The sequence below is a fragment of the Daphnia pulex genome, chromosome 3, assembly GCF_021134715.1.
Source record: "Daphnia pulex isolate KAP4 chromosome 3, ASM2113471v1".
NCBI classification, from domain to species: Eukaryota; Metazoa; Arthropoda; class Branchiopoda; order Diplostraca; family Daphniidae; genus Daphnia; species Daphnia pulex.
The window spans coordinates 6,026,019-6,046,736 of record NC_060019.1 but is presented as its reverse complement, the minus strand read 5'-3'; the positions used below and the strand labels follow the sequence as shown (position 1 = coordinate 6,046,736).

Genomic DNA, 20,718 nt, shown 5'->3' with positions numbered 1-20,718 from the left:
GCCCCCTTATAAGCGCTAAGCGTGCGTTTTCTCTGTTTAACAGATAAAAAGGCGCGCGGGGTGGAAAAGTGGGAGTCAAAGTGTAGCTTGTGCACATTTGAAAGCTTGGTTAATTCCAGCAAAGTAGCTGAAGCCTGGCTGAAGCATTTAAGACACCTTCCATAATATCAATGATAGAGAAAGGCAGTATCGAACAATTTGTCAAATCCTTTTATGAGGGGATAGATGTGGATAGAGGGGGATAGACTGGGGATAGAGGGGATGATGGGGTAATTCTTCAAGATGCCATGGACGTAACAATGACCTCAACGCGTGTCGGAAAGTTTGACGCCCGTTTCTTCCATCTGGTTCTCGAAGAAGAATTCGCTCTTGTCAAGGGCCATTTAGGTTTTATCAATTCTCTGGCCTTCTATCCCGATGGAAAGACGTACGCCAGTGGTGAAGATGGTTACGTTCGTTTGAATCAATTTGACCAGTCTCTCTTCGACTTTGACTTCGACAAATTCGATTACTAAACCAGAAGAAAGGCGAAAAACCTACAAAGAACCCAATCCATCATTGATGAACACTTGTCTTGTGTTTATTTTTTGACCACTTTCGTGTACATGGGCGATATAAGAGAAGGTATTTGAATACATCATGTTGGAAAGGTCTCGAGTGAGAATCTTTTTTTTTGGGGGGGGGGGGGGGGGATTTATTTCTCAAGAGAGGGCACGAGACGAAATTAAGCGTATACAAACAGGTTCGAGTCGCCTGTTTAAGAGGAGAAAATATAACTGATATTGTTTACAAACAATTCTTTAAAAATCTTTTTCTTTTTTTTTTTCTAGTGAAGTTGGTGCATTTAAAATAAGCAGCTTTTTGTCTTCAACTGCTATGTATGGTCGGTCAATCATGGAAGATTCGGGAAGAAATGATTCTTTGTTCTCTATCTAATAACATTCTGTTTTTTCCTTATAACGAACAATTTGTAGCAAAAAGATAGTATTATCTAGATAGACATAATTCATCATCTGTACAGTTGGATGTTGTCTCAACTGAAGGGCTTGGCTGCTGCGCGTGGTAGATGTCGACGTGGAAAGAAAATCTCTCGAGATTTGCGATGAAAGTGGATGAGTTTCATTTCCCGGAAAAGAGTTGGTACTGCGGCCGATGGGGAAAGAAAAAGAAATGGAAAAACATCGCGGGTATTAAACTGGCCGGCAAGTCAAAACCTTTGTCAGAGTAGGATATCAATCAGCTGTTTCGAAACAGCTTCCTCACCACTCCCGATCCGATTTGTTGGAGAATACTGTTGCTGCTCTCGGCTGTCCTGTTGCCCGTTATAAAGGTAGGCGGACACATGGATGGCCGCCGGCTCGTCAAGCCGCTTAGTCCGCCAAATGATGAAATGGAGGCCGTACTCAGCATGGGCACGCTCGTACTGCCATTGGGTCCGCCACTCTAACGTTCAAAGTAAAATATATTAGCATTAAAAGTTGATGCCCGTTTTTCCTTGGGTCCCTCCTTCTTCTTCCAGGTATCTAAAGAATATCAGTGACATACGACAATGTATCTCTCTGTTGATCAAATGCGCGTTTCGAAAGCTTTCTGAGCTCTCCCGAGTAACAGGAATACGTTTGAGCAACATTGACGAGTAACTCGATAACGAAGGTACGTGACGTATTAGGTACGTCCGTGTAATGATCAATGAGGAACAGCGACTTATGTCTTTCTCGTTTGCTGCTGGGGAAATAACACTTTTTCGCTTCTAGCCGGGCAACAACAAAAAAAAAGAGAAGGAAATGATGATGATGAACAAAAGGTCCCGTTATATTACCGAAGGAGGTAAAAGGTTGGCGGTGGAAGGTCTGCGATCGGTGGATCCGATGCTGGAATGGCGACGCGTCGGCAGCGATCCGACGGACAGGCAAGTAGCCGGCGACAGGTGGATACTAGACGAAGGGGCGGGGCGTCCGCGATTGCCGGAATTGGTGTTGTCTGAGAGCCGACGGCCGGCCAGCGATTGAGCCACTCGAAGGTAATTGCTATCAGGCGATCCAGGGCCCGAATCTGAATAACAAAAAGGAGCGAGAGAGGCATCACTCATTACGTAGGCACAAAAGAAGAGCAAGACCTCCCTTCCCTTGGAGGCACGAAACGACAATTTCCAAGCTCAACATTTTAATGAACCAGGTCGATACATCGTTACGAGTGTGTGTGTGTGTGTGTGCTCGGATCTGTCCATTGTGTGTATGCTGTGCCAGTTTCAAACAAACACTGCACACACACACTCGCTCTCTGTGTATTAAGTTTTATTGATTCAACAACTTCATTAGATGTTGGTGGGGGGCGGCCGATGCTAAATGCGTCCTAGTTACCGGCCTGCAAGTACAACAGCAAACAGCAGCGGCCCCCATTGTCGTGATGATGTTCCGTGCCCCCTTTCAGCCTAACATAAATATCTAATAAAGCCAACTTGATAGCTCCGGCGTGAAGAGCAGCAGCCAGCAGCCATACACAGTCTCGTGGAGATAAAAAATAATAAATAAATAAAAGATATGAAGGGGGCCCCCCACAAAAAAGGCTGTTGTGTTATTCTGCTCACGAGTGGACCTCACTCCTTCCAAGTACTTGGTATATTCTTGATGTTTCTTTCTCTTTTCGTCATTTCTAATGCAATCTAGTCATATTACATCAATATAAAAAGAAAGACGGCCGTCGAAAGAAGCATCAATCAGCGTTTGTAGGCTAACAACTTACTGGACGAATGGGTCTTGATCATGTTTTCCTCGCTGCAGGTTTTGCGCTGCTCGACTTTGACGAAGGGGATGTTGAAGTTGTTGGCGGCGTGCATGTTGTCCGTGCTGTGCTGGTGCCGTAAAGGCCGCATCCGCTCCGGACTCGTCCCCAGCGACAGGTTGTCCAACTTGAGCTTATTACGTTGATGCCTTATCCAACCAAGGAAATAGAAAATGATTGACGTCCGACATAAGGGTCTACTATACGTCTACACACAACTTTTGAGCATTCAAGCGCACTGAACTGTGAGGATTATTCCGCCACAACCCAAAAGGGGGAAAGAAAAAAAAACAATTCCGGGGTGTCGTTATATAACCGACACCGCATAACTTTTATATAACGCTAATCAAAATTCCCGCGAAAACAAATTAAAAATAGAAAAGTTATTCAGGTATATACCTGTCAATATGGTCGAGCATTTCCTGGAGGACCTCGAGAAGATTGGAGAATTGTTCTAGGCTCAGCGAAGGATTCATCGTTTGCGGTAGGAGCGACGGCATGACTCGAGTGGCCATCAGACTGACGGACAGTCCGTTCTTCTTGTTGCTGATCATCCGCTGGTAGATACCTGGAGGATTACACAATGCACTATACATGTCGCCCTTTTATACATCAGGTGGTGGAGACAGCGAGCGACTTACTGACAACTTCTTGGATGATTTCAGGATCTTGGAGTTTGACGTCCCAGAGGAGCGGGAGGACTTCGTCGATGATGGCCGACTTGTCCAGTCGATCGATGACCTGAGCCAGACACGCCAGGACGTTCAACGTCAACTTGAGGTCGCCGGAATTGCGCTCAAACACCGTCTTGGTCTTGGGCAGGACCATTTTGCGGATCATCTGGTCGTCTAGCGATCCGGCGATGTTGGTCACGGCCACCAACGCCGCACTCTTTTTTATTAAACAAAGAAACAAAACAAAACGAAATATGCAAAAGAGCTCAAATCAATTACATCCGGTCGATCCACCACCTGCGTATAAATGTCACACAGCGGATGGGGGTGGGGGGGACCTTGTTAGCCGTGCAGAAACACATCAAGGATTCCCAAAAGCATTTGTTTGTTGCCCCGATCAAATCTAAAACTACGAATGCAATCGACAGATTCACTTATCAAAAAAAGGGGAGAAATCTGTTTGACATGATGGAAAGGGTCTCGTTTGAAAATGTCATCGACATCCAAGCAACCCCGAGATCGTCAGCATCAGTGCAGGTTCAAGGAGCCTCTAAGCGACCGATCGATGGCAACAGCTGGGCGCTTCTGTTTTCTCTCTCTCGAGAGAGAGAGAAAAAACACACACAAGAGAGAAATGGATTCCTATTGGCTTTTAATGCCGAGCGTGAGTGTGTGCTGTGTACTGCCGGAATATCTAAATAATGCGTCGACATCTTCTATTATTTGGACGATTACCTGAACTTGTAAAGTGGTCGACTCGTAAGACGAGAAGAGCATAGGAAAGATTTCGGCTTGCAGATCTTCCGCCGGCGTTTTCTCGACGATAATGTGCAAGTTTTCCAGGAGCGTCACGCTGGCCTGGATCGATTTCGGCACCCCCAGGATCTGCCTGGTGATGGGTAAGTTATACAGCGCCGTGCATATAGCGAAGAGGTAGATATATATACATAAATTGCGTGGTTTTGAGTTATGAACGACGTCACCAGCTTGGTCACCAGCCAATTGGCAGCCAAGTCTCGCACACTGGGAAATTAATGAATAAAATGGCGGACCTGATTGTTGGCATAATGTGCTGCTGATATTCGTCGGGCGAGATCTCCTGAATCATGAGCAAAATGGGTTGGAGAGCGGCGGCCAGGACCTCCTGAGTTCTCAGCTCCTGCTGCAAACTGGGCCAAACGTGCTGGAACCAAAGTTTCTGTGTGCGGGCAATGAAAGATGTAGTTAGATAAGGTGTCCAGCACTTTAGGTCCAATGTACTACTACAAATATCGATCGAGCAGCAGCAGCTGCTCTAGAAAATGAAATTGAATGCGTAGATATCTTGGCTATAAGTATATTAGAGAGAGAGATAGAGTCAAATAAGAATCTAATCAAACTAATGGTGTCTCTCCATTGAATTAGGATTTGCTCTTTTCTTGAGATTCGTCTATTTTACCTTGGGAATCGATGGCAGAATATCCTTGAGAGTGGTGCGGTAAAACTGCGACTTTTGTCCGGGATCTTTCATATTGATGACGTCGAGGAATTGAAGCGCATGCACGGCAGGATCACTTTTTTTTTCCCCGAAAGAAACAAAATTGAGACAAAAAATAAATGCCAACTTCATCGTCATCCAAACGAGAAAAAAAAACTATCCGATAGTCAAAAAGTAAAAAAAAAAAAGAACGTGAATTTCGTATTTTTTTCTCCCCGCTGCACTCTGGCGCGTATTTGGTCTAATCCGATTTGCGGAATCTTCCGTGTATAGAGAGTCACATATTAAATAGCGAAGGGAGCCCGGTGCGCTCTCCGCTTTCACGGCGATTGAATGATACATTTATGCACTATCGAGGGAATCCTCTTTATAACTGATGTACTTTTGCCTTTCATCACGGCGGCGGTATATAGTTTGGTTGTTTTCAATCAATATTTGATGCTTCCGCAATCAAGCGGAATCAAAAGAAAAAATCTTTTTATTATTTATATACCTGAAGAATTTGATGGATGACAACAGCTGAGCGTTGGGTCGTTTGCGGGCGTCACGGCTCAATAGCCGGATGAGAGCCTCTTGCAGACCCACGGGCAGAGACGGAAGAACGTTTCGAACTTGGTCGTTTAACTGCGTGTGAGAAACGATCAGAAAAATTAAAGCCCGTCCGATTTGTTTAGTCGGAGTCGATTGGGTGCTGATTTGATCGACTCTTGATGGATATCAGAAAAAAAGGCAATGGAATAATTTTGATTTGAAATAGCCCGTCATCCGCTTAAGGTTATAGGGGGGGGGGAAGAGGCGATGGATCGGGAGTCCGATTGGATTATTCCGGTGATATTAAAAGATATATTGGTGGTGAAAAAGAGAGTCTTGATCCTTGGTCAGTGTAATATTACCATTTCCATTTGCTTTGTGTAATTGGGATTGCTGTGATTGGCCTGAATGAGTGGCCGGCCCCGATTGAAGATGGCCGCCACCACCAGTCCCAGTGAGAACATGTCGCTGGCAGCGCTGACCGTCGACTGTGTCTGCACTTCCGGCGCTGATCAATGCGTCGGTCGAAACCCCAGAAATAGACAACAAACACACACACATCAATTCAACTCACAATATCACAATTGTACACAGCAGCACATATAGGTACAGCGTATAGTAGGCTATATATTCTAAATCCTCGAGATAGCTAATAATAATAATACACGTCCCGTTTTCCGTGAATATATCCCATCAAAGGATCAGTTCCATTTGGCCGAACTGATCTGATCAAACAACAAAACGCGGAGACTACTTACCGATAAAGTCCAAATCGGGTTGGGCCATTTTGGCAATCCGCGAGGTCCATCTCTGGACGGTCAACGACTCGGATCCGTCCTGTTCGTTCATCCGTTCTATTTCGAAGGAAATGATACATCATATAAATAGCACTCTTTCTCATACACGTATGTATACATCTAATCAAAGAGAAAGCCGATCATTAATTAGTACACATCCATTCAGAGCCAAGCGATTCAAAGTGCTGCTCGTAATATAATGATTACGTATTTCAATTAAGAGGGCCAGCAACGATTATATTGGTTACAAAACAAGACCCCAGGCTTCCTTAATGGATTGATGTAAGAAGGGACATTCATCATTCGGGTAAGACCGCCTGAGGCTATTTACAAATTGTTGAACTAATAAGACTGGGATGCAGCAGCGCGTACGTACGTCATAAGGGACGGATATGAGACACTGTGTGTTTGCCTGGGCGGATGTCGTGACACGGAAGTCACAGCGACACATCCTGACAGTGTCTGCAAATAAAGGACATCAAACACCGCGGGACTATATAGGTGGGGGGATAGTGTTTGTGTGGGAGTGGGGGGGGGGGGATTGAAACGTCTACCCAACGATCCTCATTCAAAGTCAGAAGTGCAATATAATAACAGAGGGGACAAGGTGACGGCCCTGAATCCATTTGTCTCTGCCGAGAAGAGACCCAGAGGTTTTTTTGACATGTCCAAACTTTCTTTTTCTTTTCTTCCCATATGTTTATACCAAACATTTTTCTGTTATTCCAAGGGCCCTGGAACGCATATAACTCATGTGAATCCCTCAATAAAGAAACAAGGAAAAGAAAAATGGGGGAAAAAAAATAGAGGAGCCAAGGAGACGCCCTTTTTTTTCCTTTATAGCGGAGGATCGATGGTGAGCTCCAAGGTAAACAGCATGTCCTATAGCTAGATGTAGAGTAGGTCTCTCTCTTTTGTGCAACGGAGATATATAGAGGCAAAAAAAGCAGGGGGGGGGGGGGTGAGGGTGAAAGAAGAGAGATCACCAGCTGCGCATATATAGTATAGGTGGGCAAGGTGCTTTTATTGATTTCTCTTTCTACCTCGTATACCTTGTATACCGAAATAATATCTCGATTCAGATTCTTTTCATCCAGCGATTTGGCTCCTTATTTTTTGGGGGGACATTTTTTTATTTCGTCGACAGGTTGTCGCGCTATATAACTCTTTTTCTCTTTTTTTTTAGTTGAAGCACATCGGTTGCCCCTATGTTAACGCGTGAGCGGGCGTGTAACGCGATAGACAAGCGCCAACCGTTACCATAGCCACAAACGCCAGGCAAAAAAAAAAAGAAAAAAAAAGGATCAAGAAAACTTTGACGTATTCCTTATGTCCGCTTCCAACTCGGCGGATTGATATAACCGTCGACTTAATAGACACACAACAGTCCGCGCAGCACACATAACATATATCCTTTAGCTCTTCCTGCAGCAGCAGCAGCAACGATATAAATCCTGTTATACCTACATACACACAAAAACCTCGTCTATATAGCTCACGTCCCAAAAGAGATCCTTCTGTGACCAAACTTTGGGAGATGTGGTTTCCCTTCATCGAACTATAGATCCTTTTTTTTCTCTCCCGGGCGGTCGTCTGGATAGTTTGCCGGGACACATATAAACCGCCCAGCAGAATATTGAAAGGCGAAATTTATATCCCCCACCGACCAAAAGTTTTGTATGCAACATCTAAATTTATCTACTTTCATCTGCTTTTGTCGTACCTCCTTTTATATGATGTCGGATGGGAAGGAGCGTGTCGTGAAAAACGGCGTCGTTAAACACTATACCCGTATATTACACTCCCGAAAAAAAGGTGTTGTATAATGTCTTATATATACAGGGGATAGCCTCCCGCCTATAACACACTTTTGTTTTGAAGATAATTAAATTGGACGACTTTCTTTTTTGAAATTCCCGCGAGACTTTTTCAATTTGCCCACAGGATAGATATACTATAGACAATACTATGGACAATTCCTAGAGTGAGGTAAAAATTCTAGCTGTTTTTCTTTGACTACATTTGAATATGAGAAAAGCCCCTGGCAGTGTGTCAATATTGTGTCTGCGCAAACAGGAGGTGAATAAATTTTAAAAGTGATATGAAGAATAAAGTCAGCCAGGTGAAAAAGATGGCGAAACGAGAGTCGGAAAACAGAAATAGAAAGACGAGACCAAGAACGACGGTACCTGCAAATTCGAGACCGGCCAATTTCCAGGTACCTCGTCGGGTGACGAGGACCGACCCTGGGCAGACATTGCGGTGTAACAGGTGCGCCGTCATGTGCAGGAAACTCAGCGCTTCGATCAGCTAATTAAAAGAGGAAAAATAAAAAACAAAAAACACGACGGAATTATATTTAATCAATTGACGAGCAATCCGTCGAAATTGATTGGCCAGTAGATATACCGTACACAGGGAGATTGGATATTTTGTTTCGCCCAGGGAGAAGAAAAGAAGAAAAACACACAGCATTTTCCAAAAATAGAATATGATCCTCTCATGTATTGAGTCACCATGGCAACCGTGTGTCCCTTTGAACTTTCCATTTTTATTTCTCTCTTCAAATTGTCAAAATTCACGACCTTCCAAAATGGCGATTAATGATCGATTGACGTCGACGTTGACTCTCTCTCTCTACTGAGAAATAGAAAGACATATCCTCGGCAAGATGGAGAGAATCTTGTCCAGTTGATTTCATATCCTTCCGGCGAATCAAGTTGCATCATTAAAAGAGATGAGGAGGGAGGAAAATGAAACACGATCGATTGATTTCCTCCCCATTTCGACTAGAATTTCCGGCCGAATTGTCCCGGAGAAAATGCCCCGATGAACCGATTACATGCTGGGCGTGACTTATTGGACTCTATCACGGTATCACCCGTCCCAACCCTCTCTCAACAGTGATAAAAGATACATCAAATCAATTCAATTAGTATTAGTATTACCTGATAAATTCCGTATTTGATTTCAATGTCGAGAAATTGCTGGACTTCGGGAGGGCGGATCTCCCTGGCGCTGTTCCGGCGACTTCCGTTGTGAGTTTCAGCGACGGTCAAGATCGAGTTGCCGCCGCTGCTGCTACTGCCAGCCGACGGTTGCTGCTGCTGCTGCTGGACTTCGTCTTCCAGGGCGGCCAGGACGTTGCCCAGCGAAGTGGAGACGGGCTCGGTGGCGAACGCCAAAGTGTCGCTCGTCTCTTCCACCGAGTGCAGAACGTGGAGGAGCCGCGGGTGTCGGCAGCGCTCCAGCTGCCGGACGCCGTGTCTCAGCATCTCGGAAATGGTTTCCTTCCGGCGCGGTTTGTGCAACTTGTCGGCCGTTCGCTTATCGAACAGAAACACGGACGCTTCCTGCATACACAATGAAACAATAACAACAACACAAAAAATCGTTATTGGAAGAATGACATAATTAATTCATGCCGAGATAGGGGCGTGGCTTTTAGCAATCCACTATAGGGCTTAGGGCGGCCGCCCGGATCCATTATCTCCCCACCCTTTCCCAGCTGGCACATTATAACAAACGTTTTTGATTGAGCCAAGCCTAAAAGTCGAGAACTTTTTGTTAATTCAAAAGTTGCTGCGTTACTCCATCCATCAAATTGTATGCGCGCGCTCAATTTAAAAAAAAAAAAGAGCGGGTGATTCAAAACCGTTTAAAAACTTTTGTCAAATGTTACACATCCAAAAGTTAACATTTGAAAACATTTCCCCGGCGTGTCGCCGTGACAACGTATTAAAGGATGGGTGAATCGTCACCGCTAGGCGAAATTGTCGAAAGTTTACTTTTGACGTCATTGCTGCCGTTCTGCTGGCCTCTCTATTCCCGCGTTTGATCTCAAATGTCAAAAGCTGATGCCAAGGTAACGAACCGACGAAAAATTGCGGCTTCTCACGTGTGTGTGTGTTCCCATAAAAGAACTTTTTGGAAAGAAAAATAACGCGAACAATCGGCCGGTTGATCTATCGCCAACAGTTACACCAACAAGCGGCAATAATTAAGAGCTAACGAAATTGCACATGGTTGTTCCCTCCCGCCAGTCTGTGAAAAGAAAACTCTCGTCACAACGGGAGTTCTTATTATACTCTACTACGTATATTTCCTTATTTCCTTTGTTGTCTGCTGTGTTCGTTGTTTATATCGCGTTTGTATATTCCGGCAGGTGTGTGTGTGTAGATCCTATCGATCCATCTCAGCTGTTCACTCCGGAACCGAGGGCGTTGTTGTTGTTTTTTTTGTCGGCAGTTCTTTATTTCACGCTCCGTTTCGCAACTCTATAATGCCCGTCATCGCTCTCAATCAAGGAATACCCAACAAATAGAACTCGAGAGAGAAAGAGATAGAAAAATGAAGAGACATCTCCACACCCACCACCACCGCCTAGATATTTCCCACTTTCTCTCTCGACAAAGACAATCAGACAGTCGGAGTAGTGCCGATTGGCTTCGTCAAGTCGACACGCTTCGTTTCATTCCCTGGTTAGATCGACGCGCTGGGGTCGCGTAGCTCCGCCTTCTGCCCATTTTAGACTGCACAATGAGATCGGGTAATAAAGAAGAAAAAAGAAAAAGAGATTCGCTTGTTTGTTTCTCGGATAACAACTTTTTTTTGGGGGGAAAGAGGTAGGCTTTTTTGGTTGTATCAGAGCGATAACAGGAGACGGAGAAAAAGAAAAAGTCCTAGACGCGGGAAAAATAGAAGAAATTCGGTAGGAAAAAAAAAAATCCCGAGTGCTGTTTCAATGGGATTGAGCACGTCTGTCGATCGCTATACAAGAGAGAAAAACTGCTGAGCCCTTAGCTTTTTTTCCCCTTATTCTTCTTCTTTGCATTACTATAAAAAATGGAGGTTAGTGACGATTCAACTTGGTTTCTAAGGATACGGAAGCGGCGCAAGGAGAAAAATTGATCGTCATGGCTGCCATGTAAACTAAACAGTTAGAGGACGATATACACAGCTGTTGGATGAGTTGATGTATTTTATGTTGCACACATCATCTCGATGGCTGTGTTTCGCTTCCGGTCACGATGCGTGGGAAGTGCACATAAGTGACGACCACACCCTTCGGTCTCGCGCAAATGAAATCGTCGCCAAAATTAATTCATCATTTTTCTCTCCTGCTGATATACAAAGGTGGACAGTTGGAAGGATTCCGGCCGCCATTTATTACATCATGCATTGTGCAATGCCATGCCAAACCTAACGGGTGGAATTCTGGGAAATGGATTGAATAATTTGTTATATACCTTTCCGTCGCTTTTACGGTAGGCGTCGTGAACTTTCCAAAGGTAACCGGGTCCGGCCGTGGCAGTTTGGCGCCCGATTTCGAAAAAAGTTGTGATGGCGTTGCCTTCCAGGAGGGTCTGAGAGAGGGAGGAGCCTCCGGCACCACCTCCGGCGCCTCCGCCGGACCCGTTGCTGCCTCCGCCGCCTCCGTAGCTCCCGATTCCGCCGCCACCTCCGCTGCGGTCCGCTTTGAAGCGTGAAAACATGCTGATACACGGCATAAGATGCGCTCGGCCTCTATACATGTCAAAATAAATTACATTAAGAAAAATCAATGGGAATCCGCATAACGCGGATCGACGGCTGCTGCTGGATCTCATCCGACCAGCACCGCGTCAACACAGCAGCGCGTCGATTCGAAGAATCCGTATACAGATCTAATTACAGGAAGCAGCTCGAGTTTCGTTTTTTCTTGATTAATGGAAACCTGATGCTCGAATATAAATCATTCGGCAGGGAAAAGAAGAAACTTATTAGCTGGAATAATTATATACCCCTACTCGAGCAATCGACCTTTTGACTCAACGTCTTGTATGTCATCTTTTTTGATCAATCATTTCCAGGTCACACACACATTTAAACTGATGATGGGATTGATCCCGACTGGGTCGAGTACCATCGAAATTCGACCTTTAATATCCATAAGTGATAAGCCATTTATATGCACTTCGTCGTCAAATTCGAATTAATCGCACAGCAGCAGTCTCTCTCTCTACATCCGTTGGTGAAATGTCGAATGCGTTCTATCTGCTAATTAAACGACAATTTGCATGGGCGCTTCTTTTCTCACTAATTGAATCTCTCGGCTCTAGACTTTTTATCCCGTTTTTCTTGAAAAAAGGAAAAAAGAGGTTGATCTATGCACAGAGAGAGGGAGAGAGAGGAGTGCCTAGCCGTGATTATATAGACGTCGTCGGGAATATCCAACATAAAAGCCCGCGCCTGTGTATACCTAATAATATGTCAGCTTGCCTCTCTTAACGGTCTGACTTTTGTGAAACAAAGGCTATACACGTCTGTGTATATAGAAGGAGGAGGAGCAGCAGTAGCACTATAAACGAAAAAGCGAGTGCTTTTCAAAGTTTCATGTCAAAAAGCGAAGCAAATGGGCGAGTTTGCAAATCCTCGTCGTATATGGTTGCCTCTAAACCAATTTCCGAAAATATACTTTCATTTTTTATTTATACTATAATAGTATTGAAGCAATAACAGTTATAACTCCCACCTGCCTATACATCACACCATCCGAAACTTTTATGGACGTTAGAATTTCCCGCCAACAATATGTCGGGGGGGGATATAAATTGCGCCTATTCTTGTCTAAGGATCTCTAAATAGATCTAAGTTTATACTGCACCACACGACACAATCCCAGCACTCGGCACAGATAGTCTCAACAATAAGAACTCGTCAACGGTGACGTCTAATTCCGCCGATTGACTAATCCAGCAGCCAACGTGTGAATGGCTTTGCTGGATGGGACCGATGAAATATCTATAACGATCATCCGTCTACAAATCTAAAAGTTTTCCTTATACATGTAGTAAACGTGTGTATAAATAGAAAACATCAAATAACAATCCAAGTCTGGTGACGCATCCCGGGACGAGAGTTGGCATTCATAATAGATGTTGTATCCAGAGCGGATGGCGCGCGAATATACAGTCGTCGTTTTTCCCATCCAAGATTTCTTCTATTCTACTGTTTAGCCATTCTGTTATCTCTCTTTTAGATTTTTCTTTGATAACGGCGCGTTATTTCTTCTTCTTCTCTTTCTAGTCTCTGTATAGTGCCATCAGATCAGTCACCATTTGCATTTTTCATCGCCTTGCTGGATAGATACGGATGCATCGGCGCCGGAAGGACACCGTGCACTCAGAAGCAAATCAAATAATCATCAGCATGTGTTAATAAAGGCCTATATAGATCCTCTTTCCAGAGTGTTGCAGCAGCAGAAAGGTCGGAAAACTTCCATTTAAAATTTCCCTTTTAAAAAGGGAAATTCTTTTTCTTTTCCTATTTTTGAAATTCGCGGAAATGGCTGATAAAATAATAAAAAACAAATTTTTTTTCTCCTCCTTATACTAACTCTACCAGCTCTGTGTCAAGTTGTTATTACTTATTTCGTGATTTCCCAGAGGGATGGAAGACGACCGGATTATTATCACGCTCAACTCATTCACGGAGGATTATAGAACCGGAGCGGCAGCAAAGTAGCGCGACGTATAAACGAATCACATATACATAGGAGCGGCGGTCGTTAAATGAACAATAATTTCCCGCTGTATATCCCTCCCCCAGCAGCGTTCGACTTCTCCCCCATCGCGCGGATTTACCGGGAAACCTTTCACGCACTACTAACGTCAGTTTGGCACCTGTTGGATCTCTCGTGAATAATATAACCAACGACATCTAGTTGTCGCACAAATCTCATTCCCTTTCGACTGAAACGCATCAATCTGGAGCTAGTTAATATCCAGCACGCCGCCATTCTTTCTTTTTTTATTACCGGCTGGTACATACACGAAAGCACCTGGACGACCCGCTTCTTTTATATTCAGGCAACGAATCGATGCGCGCAACTCCGGGCGGCCAGCACTGAACTGATTCGACCCAACTTGCTTTTAAGACGGGGGTATTAAAAGGAGAGAGACGAGACGAGGGACGTACGAAATCCGTTCATCACAAAAGGTTTTTTTGTCTTTGATTATTTATTTTTGGGGGGGCTGCTGCTGGATAGGTACTACACAACATGGGTAGGAATAGTCTTTGATCTTGCGCGCGCGCAACTGATGTGATTGGAACGTCAAAGAGACGGGCGAAAGAAAAGCAATCTTTAAGGGCGAAAAAAAAGGGAAAGACACATCCAATCAGCTCATAGAAAAACCCAGCGGCTTTTTTCTCCTTCGGAAGATACAAAAAAAGGGGCCATCATACCAAAGTGGTGGTGGGGCCAATAATAATGTCTTGTTATCTTTCCATTGGCGGCTACATTGAAATATTTTTTGAAAGAATTATGATTTCGTATATACCTGGTGGATGTTGTGAACGGCCCGCTGGGTTAGATTCGGACGACCTGTTGAATTGTTTATCGACCAAGTTGGGTAGATGCGATTTGAAAAATGAATCACTTGTTATTCAATCGGTACGTCTAATGGCACTGAAGGAAAAAAAAGACACGTCACAATATAGTTGGAAGTTTAGGTCATTTTTCGAGAAAAATAAAATTCGCCGGTGATCTGAGCCAAAAGTCAAAACAAAACAAATTGGTAATTCTTGTTTCCTGCCGAACGAATTGAAAAATAGTCGATAGGTGATTTCGGGAGAATGTTGGAGGATGTTGGAGAGACTTGCTGCCGCTGCGACGTCCTTCCGTTCTCTGATGCAGCGCACCTGCGACACGACTTGCCTTTATAGAAACGACCAGGCGCTCTACACGCACACACACACATATGTATAGAATACACACACACACACACACAGCGCTGTATATATGTATTCGAGTTTTCCTCCGGTACGGCTCTAGTTGTAGCTGGGCTCCGCCTTTTTTTTCCGATATAGTATATACCTCCATGTATAATAGAAAGAGTTGCGCGCTACAGTGAGCAGTCTTTAACGGGAAGGCGGAAAGGAAAAGTAGATGATGTAATGGAATACACAACACACAGCAAACAGGTGAATCGACGGTGGATGGCCAAAAACCTCATCGCATTAATGGCATATCGATTATTACGGTCGGTCGCTGCTGCTGCTGCTACTGCTGCTGCCGGAATATGTATCCAAAAGTCTTTGTGGTAGAGTGACACGAAATGTCCTTACGACGCTATCAGATTCTTTGGTCGGGACAAAATACTAAATAGTAGTTTTCAGTACACATCACATCTATATAGGTAGAGAGACATCATCTAAAAAGAAACTACGACATCCGCAGTGTCTACATATCGATCCGGTTACAAAGGGAGAGAGAGAAAGAGAGAAATGGAGAGAGCAGCTAGCAGAGACGGTGGAAGACAAAACTCAATTGGATTGTAACCGGGGCCGTGGCCCACAACCACGAAATGTATACACAACCTTGTAGGCTATACAAGATATGCTGTGCATTCTACAGCCTAGATCCTCTCCTCCCCGTCAAAGTTGCATATACGAGAGATATAGTAATAGCCACAAATTGTAGAGAAGCCTTTGATAAAAGCTTCACGTTACTACTATTACTTCTCTCTCTTCACGCAGATGCGTAGACTCCCCCAGCAACTTATTTATTTTCCCGGCGCGGAATTCTAAACGCGGAAGGCGGCCGCGCTGCGTCGTTCAGCATTTAAGATATTCTAATCAATTCGGGACAGTGTGCTGTGTGCTGTGTCTTGGCTGTGTCGGAGAGCTGCATTTGTTTTTCGATCAAGAAGAAAAAGGGCCATTTGATATTTTCCGCCAGGATCGATTTGGCACGAAAGTTTAGCCATAGATCGAGAAAGATGAGTGGAATGATTTGATTTCTCCGTTGATGGCGCAAACTCCAAATGAGAGTTTGTGTCGCCCCAAAAAAGAACCAAGAGGAAAACAAAAAGTGTGGCGTGGATGTACTTGTAAGTTTTCGTGGAGTTGCTCCGCGATACCTGCTGGAGGTCACTATAGCAACCGCTCAACTACACACACACACACAGGCACACACACACCCACAGAAGAAAGGGATAGAAGAAAAGAATCGAGAGATATCTTTATGAAAATAGAAAATAAAGATTACGGGGACACTTTTTTTCCATTACGCCTGGATTAGGATGTTAGTTATATAGGAAGAACCCCATCAGGGCAGATCTCTCCTAGTGAAAATGTATTGATTCCACCGATTGGAAAATATAGAAGTCCTGAGCCAAGCCATCGCAGAGACATTATTTGATAGCTCTCATTTATTTTTCTTCCTCCCAACTGTTGAATCAGGAGGTCCTTATAGCGAATTCCACCCACGCCCCCACCGGACTCTATAGCTACATATAAAGTTGTTACTGACGTGTTTATCACCCCACACTTGTTGCTCAAACGCCATTTGACCAGATTTTCACGCTCGGTCAAACTCAGTTTTCGTTCGCTGGTTCGCTCTCTATACTTAGATTCCGCCCCCCACCAGCAGCCGGAAGAAAAGAAAAAAAGTTGCTTGATAAAACATTCAAGAAGTATTTTGACGAGATTTGGTAGAACACTGGTACCGTAGGCTCTGCTGCTCCTACCTTTATCCAGCGCGCGTTTTGCAGGAAATCAAAACAGATAAAAACTTTGTCATATCAAAAGGGATGACGTCAATATATGCAGAATAAGACGCACTGTAGTTCGCCTCTCTCTCCTCTCTCCCCCGCCGATTCCTTAGAATATGTATCCGTTCCCGAGGGCTCTATATCTACTCATCTAAGTAAATAGCCTCGGCTCTCTCTCTCTTTTGTGAATAGGCACATGCAACAACATTCTCTCTCCTCCCGCTTTTGTGTAGATATATATGTTGCGGGATTTAGCAGCACAGCCCAGCAGCAAAGACTGTGAGCCCCTCTCCTCAAGTATAGTATTTACAGCCAGCTGAGATCACATGTATAGACCGATTTTATTTTGATTCATTCAGAAAAAACTTGATTTCAAAAGATGTATTAGAATACGTAATGATCCCCCTTGAATGCATGCCCAGGTTCATTGATGGACCATTGAATCGCACCTAAATTTAGCCAGCTTTAAAAATAGGATCATTTGTATGATATATACCGGATTGAAATTGCCGGAAGCTGTAGGAAAGGAAATAAATAATTGGATCCCAGACAAAAATAAATAAAATAAAAAAAATCAGGGAATTGTGAGTTATTTATATGAAATCGAGATACACCCACATCCAACAGCGGTTTAACGAAGCGGCTTAATCATCGTAGCATAGAGCAGCAGCAGCAGCAGCTAGTCAAATTCGTGTGCAAGCAGGAAAAAAGAATAGGGCCAATCAAAAAATATATACGATCTCTCCTTTTCTCTCCCCCCTCGAGCAATCTAATCAATCGTTGAGGGGGATCAACAAGTGGCAGGCAGTCCGGATGAGAATTCGTAGAAAATTGATGCCGTTGATGCAACGAACGTATATATACAGCAAACACATCGACGACGATTGCACCGCTGCTGCGCTTCTATTTCGACTGCGCCAGTGTTGGCTGGGTTCAGTGTGGCTATAGAATACACGTCCGACCTCCCGAAAAAGAAAAGAGCGAGCAGCAGCTTTTATTGTTTATACAGCCATTAAACGTTCAATACATCTATTTGAGTTGGCAAACACACACAAAAGGAATCAGGCGAATCAAGGTATATAGACGACGACGTCTATATATCTAGACAACAGCAAGAGAAAAGCGGCAGCTGTTATTGATCGTCGTGTGTGTGGCGTTCTCTCAATCAACTCGGACCTGTTTCATACGCCAAAAGGGCCGGAGACTGTGTGTGTACTATCGTTGGTCCAGCAATTATTAGACACAGTGGGAGAGCATACAGAGAGAGACGGGGCCCTCCAAAGTGCACTGGGGCAAAGCAATCAGAAGAGCACCACCAAGACATTTTGCGAGCCTTCTATCCAGCAGACAGCAGTTTTGCTGGTGCCCTCCGCCAATATCGATCGCTGTGGAGGTCGACCATCGATCGCCGCTCTCACATCTTTCGCAGGTGTCTAATATCGAACGTTGGCTGGCTGGCTGGCTGGTTGGCTGGCGCTGGTCGGATAGTCGATCGTCACATCTCTTCCGAGTTATAATAACAACTGGGACGCGATGAGGTGGCTCAAGGAGGGTTCGATCTTCAAGGTATATAATTCACGTTTTACTAGCTCCTCGCACACAACTGTTGCCCAGCAGATTTCTAGTTGGATCGTTAACGAGCTGGAAACGGCCACTTACTGGTTATAGTCTATGCCATACAGATTCGCCGGATTTTTGTATGAATCCTATCCCTCACCTATGGAGAGTCTCTGAGTGTTCATTGAGCGGATAATTAAACTCCTTTACTCCCGAAATCTAGTAGTAGTAGTACTCTGCCCGTACTCTGCAAACTATTGATTACTTCCGCTTAAATTATTTGAAAGTTAGACTTTTTCGTGGGGCGTGAATTCATTTGCTAATCAGATCGTGTTTCTCTCTCTCTCTCTCGCTCTTTTTTGTATTCTTATATATTATTTCTTTGATTTCTGTTTCTATGGTTCATTCATTAGCTGGAAGTGAATGTGGCGCCGTTCGGATCGACCGGAATCAAGGTGTTTATGACACACGGAGGGGATCTCATCGTCCACGCCGGACACGACGAACAAATGGAGAACGACGGACACATCAGCAGGAGGTACGTAACCATCAATGATTCATTCCACCCCGCGCACAAAAGTTTTCGCCATTAATTCCGGACTGGCGTTACTTATTGCCGCTGTGTAGAGTTACTTCCGCGTGTTTATTTTATGAGGCCCATTTGTAGAAATTCAACGGCGAATTCCCCGTTTCCCACCGGCTTTTCACTTCGCGTTTTTTTTCTTTTTGTCAAGAATTAATACTGAGTTTCTTATTACCGTTTGGTATGGCAATTGCAATGCAGCTGACGACAAATCCTTTCAGACTCTTTTCACCTTTTTTAATAAAAAAAGAAACGGAAGTTTTTCATTGGACCATTGGACTGTCGAGTCAGGCCATCTATCGGCGAAAGCTTTGGTTAAGATGACGAAAAAACGGCGCTCAAATTCAAACTGATTCTAGTTAAATATTTTTTGTTTTTTTGTGTGACAGATTTGAAGGGCGGATCGCTATTCCGATGGGTGTGGATGCCAACAGCATCGAGTCATCTCTTTCACCGGATGGGATACTGACGATCGTAGCCCAGGAAACGGCCAACAAGTACGAGCGAATCATTCCGGTCTTTCCAGCCGATCCTCATCGTCACTTGTCTGACCATCCACACTACGTCTCTCCCGGTGGACCCTAAATTCTGTTACGATTGATGGAAGTCATACTTTATACATCCAATTGTAAACCACTATAGTGTCCTTCCTCTGTTAGGAGAAACGCTTGCTATAATAGTTTTACACGGTGTCAGGGTGATCAATATACAGTACTAGCTAAATACAAGTTACGGATTTCTTATGAACGACTTCATGGAGAGTTTGACCGAAACAATTGATGGAACCATCAATTGAAACGTAAAAATGACCCTATCTTCCGTTAGCTAAGCTCTGAAGCATGTTATAGATGGTAAATTGGTTCGGTAAATGGTAAATCGATTTACCTGCTTCCTACAACAGCTGGCAAGTGAGAAAAGACAACAGTTGTCTGCTACGAAAGTTCGGCTAAGTAGCTTTCACGTCGGTTCGACTGTCGTAGATTTATTTAAGTTTCCAACTCGAAATGTTTGATTCTATTACGCATTTGGCAAACGAGTTTTTCTTTGTAGAAAGTTGACGTATGTATCTTGATGACCTAAGTGGTCATTGTTGTCATTGTCATTGTCATCATTGTCATTGTTGTATCCATCTGTTCCTCGTTACCTAGCTCGTGGTTCAAACAAAGCAGCCAAGTGGAGATCCAGATATCACCAGTTCAACAAATGAGGTAAGGATTATTGTTTCGCCTGCCCTCGAGGCTCGACTTTTGATAACACTTTTTATTGACGTGCTGTGTCCTATAATTTAAAATGTTTCTCTAGATTCCCAGAAAAGTGAGGTGTGAAGTAAAGTGAGTCAAGTAGATTAATTAGGACTAATTGCATTATGTTAAAATACAGTATTCAACAGTTCAATCGAGATTAGCTATTATGCATTGCATAGCTTCCATGGAGACAGACACTAGACGACACTAGACAATGGCAGGAAATAATCAATCGCAAACATGGAATTGTAACTTTAAGTTCCTTTCGTGATGTCTTATTATGTCGTTGTAAACATTTCCTCAATTCTATTAGGGATAATACTATCAATTAGTTTCTTGAGATTAAAAATTTGAATCTCGTCGGTACCTCGAGTAAGGGCTTATAAGGGTTATCGATCCTTCAATGGTTGAAAAAAGATTTTTCTTGGCGAAGATCGCGCTGCGTGTTGAAAGAGCTAGCTGCCAAGTATCGCATTTATTTATTAAAGAATTTCTTTGTTGTTGGAGTAAGAAGAATCCGGTTCAAGCTAGTGTAGGCT

General features: G+C 43.9%; 2 protein-coding genes across 3 annotated transcripts; one reads left to right on the top strand and one right to left on the bottom strand.

The window, feature by feature from the left end:
• Positions 1 to 558: 558 nt before the first annotated feature.
• LOC124190101 (SCY1-like protein 2) lies at positions 559 to 14,935 on the bottom strand. 2 transcript variants are annotated; one of them, XM_046582668.1, is made up of 16 exons: positions 14,582 to 14,935; positions 11,510 to 11,786; positions 9,209 to 9,613; positions 8,450 to 8,570; positions 6,222 to 6,317; positions 5,826 to 5,971; positions 5,426 to 5,556; positions 4,894 to 5,008; positions 4,508 to 4,653; positions 4,191 to 4,344; positions 3,423 to 3,672; positions 3,181 to 3,349; positions 2,743 to 2,930; positions 1,820 to 2,052; positions 1,264 to 1,443; positions 559 to 1,143 (listed from the first exon to the last, which is right to left on the bottom strand). In XM_046582668.1, exons 2-16 carry the CDS (start codon positions 11,768 to 11,770, stop codon positions 1,120 to 1,122), a joined length of 2,619 nt encoding a protein of 872 aa, XP_046438624.1. In that variant the 5' UTR covers positions 11,771 to 11,786; positions 14,582 to 14,935; the 3' UTR covers positions 559 to 1,119. The 2 variants fall into 2 exon arrangements, with proteins under 2 accessions (XP_046438624.1, XP_046438623.1); XM_046582667.1 differs by having other exon boundaries at positions 559 to 1,443.
• A 2,776-nt stretch (positions 14,936 to 17,711) lies between these two features.
• On the top strand, positions 17,712 to 19,664 carry LOC124189929 (alpha-crystallin B chain-like). The gene is made up of 3 exons (XM_046582444.1): positions 17,712 to 18,361; positions 18,766 to 18,890; positions 19,325 to 19,664. The coding sequence occupies exons 1-3, from the start codon at positions 18,329 to 18,331 to the stop codon at positions 19,518 to 19,520; spliced, it is 354 nt and encodes a 117-aa protein (XP_046438400.1). The 5' UTR covers positions 17,712 to 18,328; the 3' UTR covers positions 19,521 to 19,664.
• The last annotated feature ends 1,054 nt before the right edge of the window (positions 19,665 to 20,718 follow it).

What these genes read in the sequence shown, in the direction of transcription:
- LOC124190101 (XM_046582667.1), bottom strand. Translation starts at nt 11,770, where the DNA reads ATGCCGTGTATCAGCATGTTTTCACGCTTCAAAGCGGACCGCAGCGGA. An exon ending in ACCCGATTTGGACTTTATCG is followed by an intron (nt 5,972 to 6,221) that starts GTAAGTAGTCTC and finishes CGCATTGATCAG; the next exon opens with CGCCGGAAGTGCAGACACAG. An exon ending in AATCATCCAAGAAGTTGTCA is followed by an intron (nt 3,350 to 3,422) that starts GTAAGTCGCTCG and finishes GTAATCCTCCAG; the next exon opens with GTATCTACCAGCGGATGATC.
- LOC124189929 (XM_046582444.1), top strand. Translation starts at nt 18,329, where the DNA reads ATGAGGTGGCTCAAGGAGGGTTCGATCTTCAAG. An exon ending in AGGAGGGTTCGATCTTCAAG is followed by an intron (nt 18,362 to 18,765) that starts GTATATAATTCA and finishes TTCATTCATTAG; the next exon opens with CTGGAAGTGAATGTGGCGCC. An exon ending in GACGGACACATCAGCAGGAG is followed by an intron (nt 18,891 to 19,324) that starts GTACGTAACCAT and finishes TTTGTGTGACAG; the next exon opens with ATTTGAAGGGCGGATCGCTA.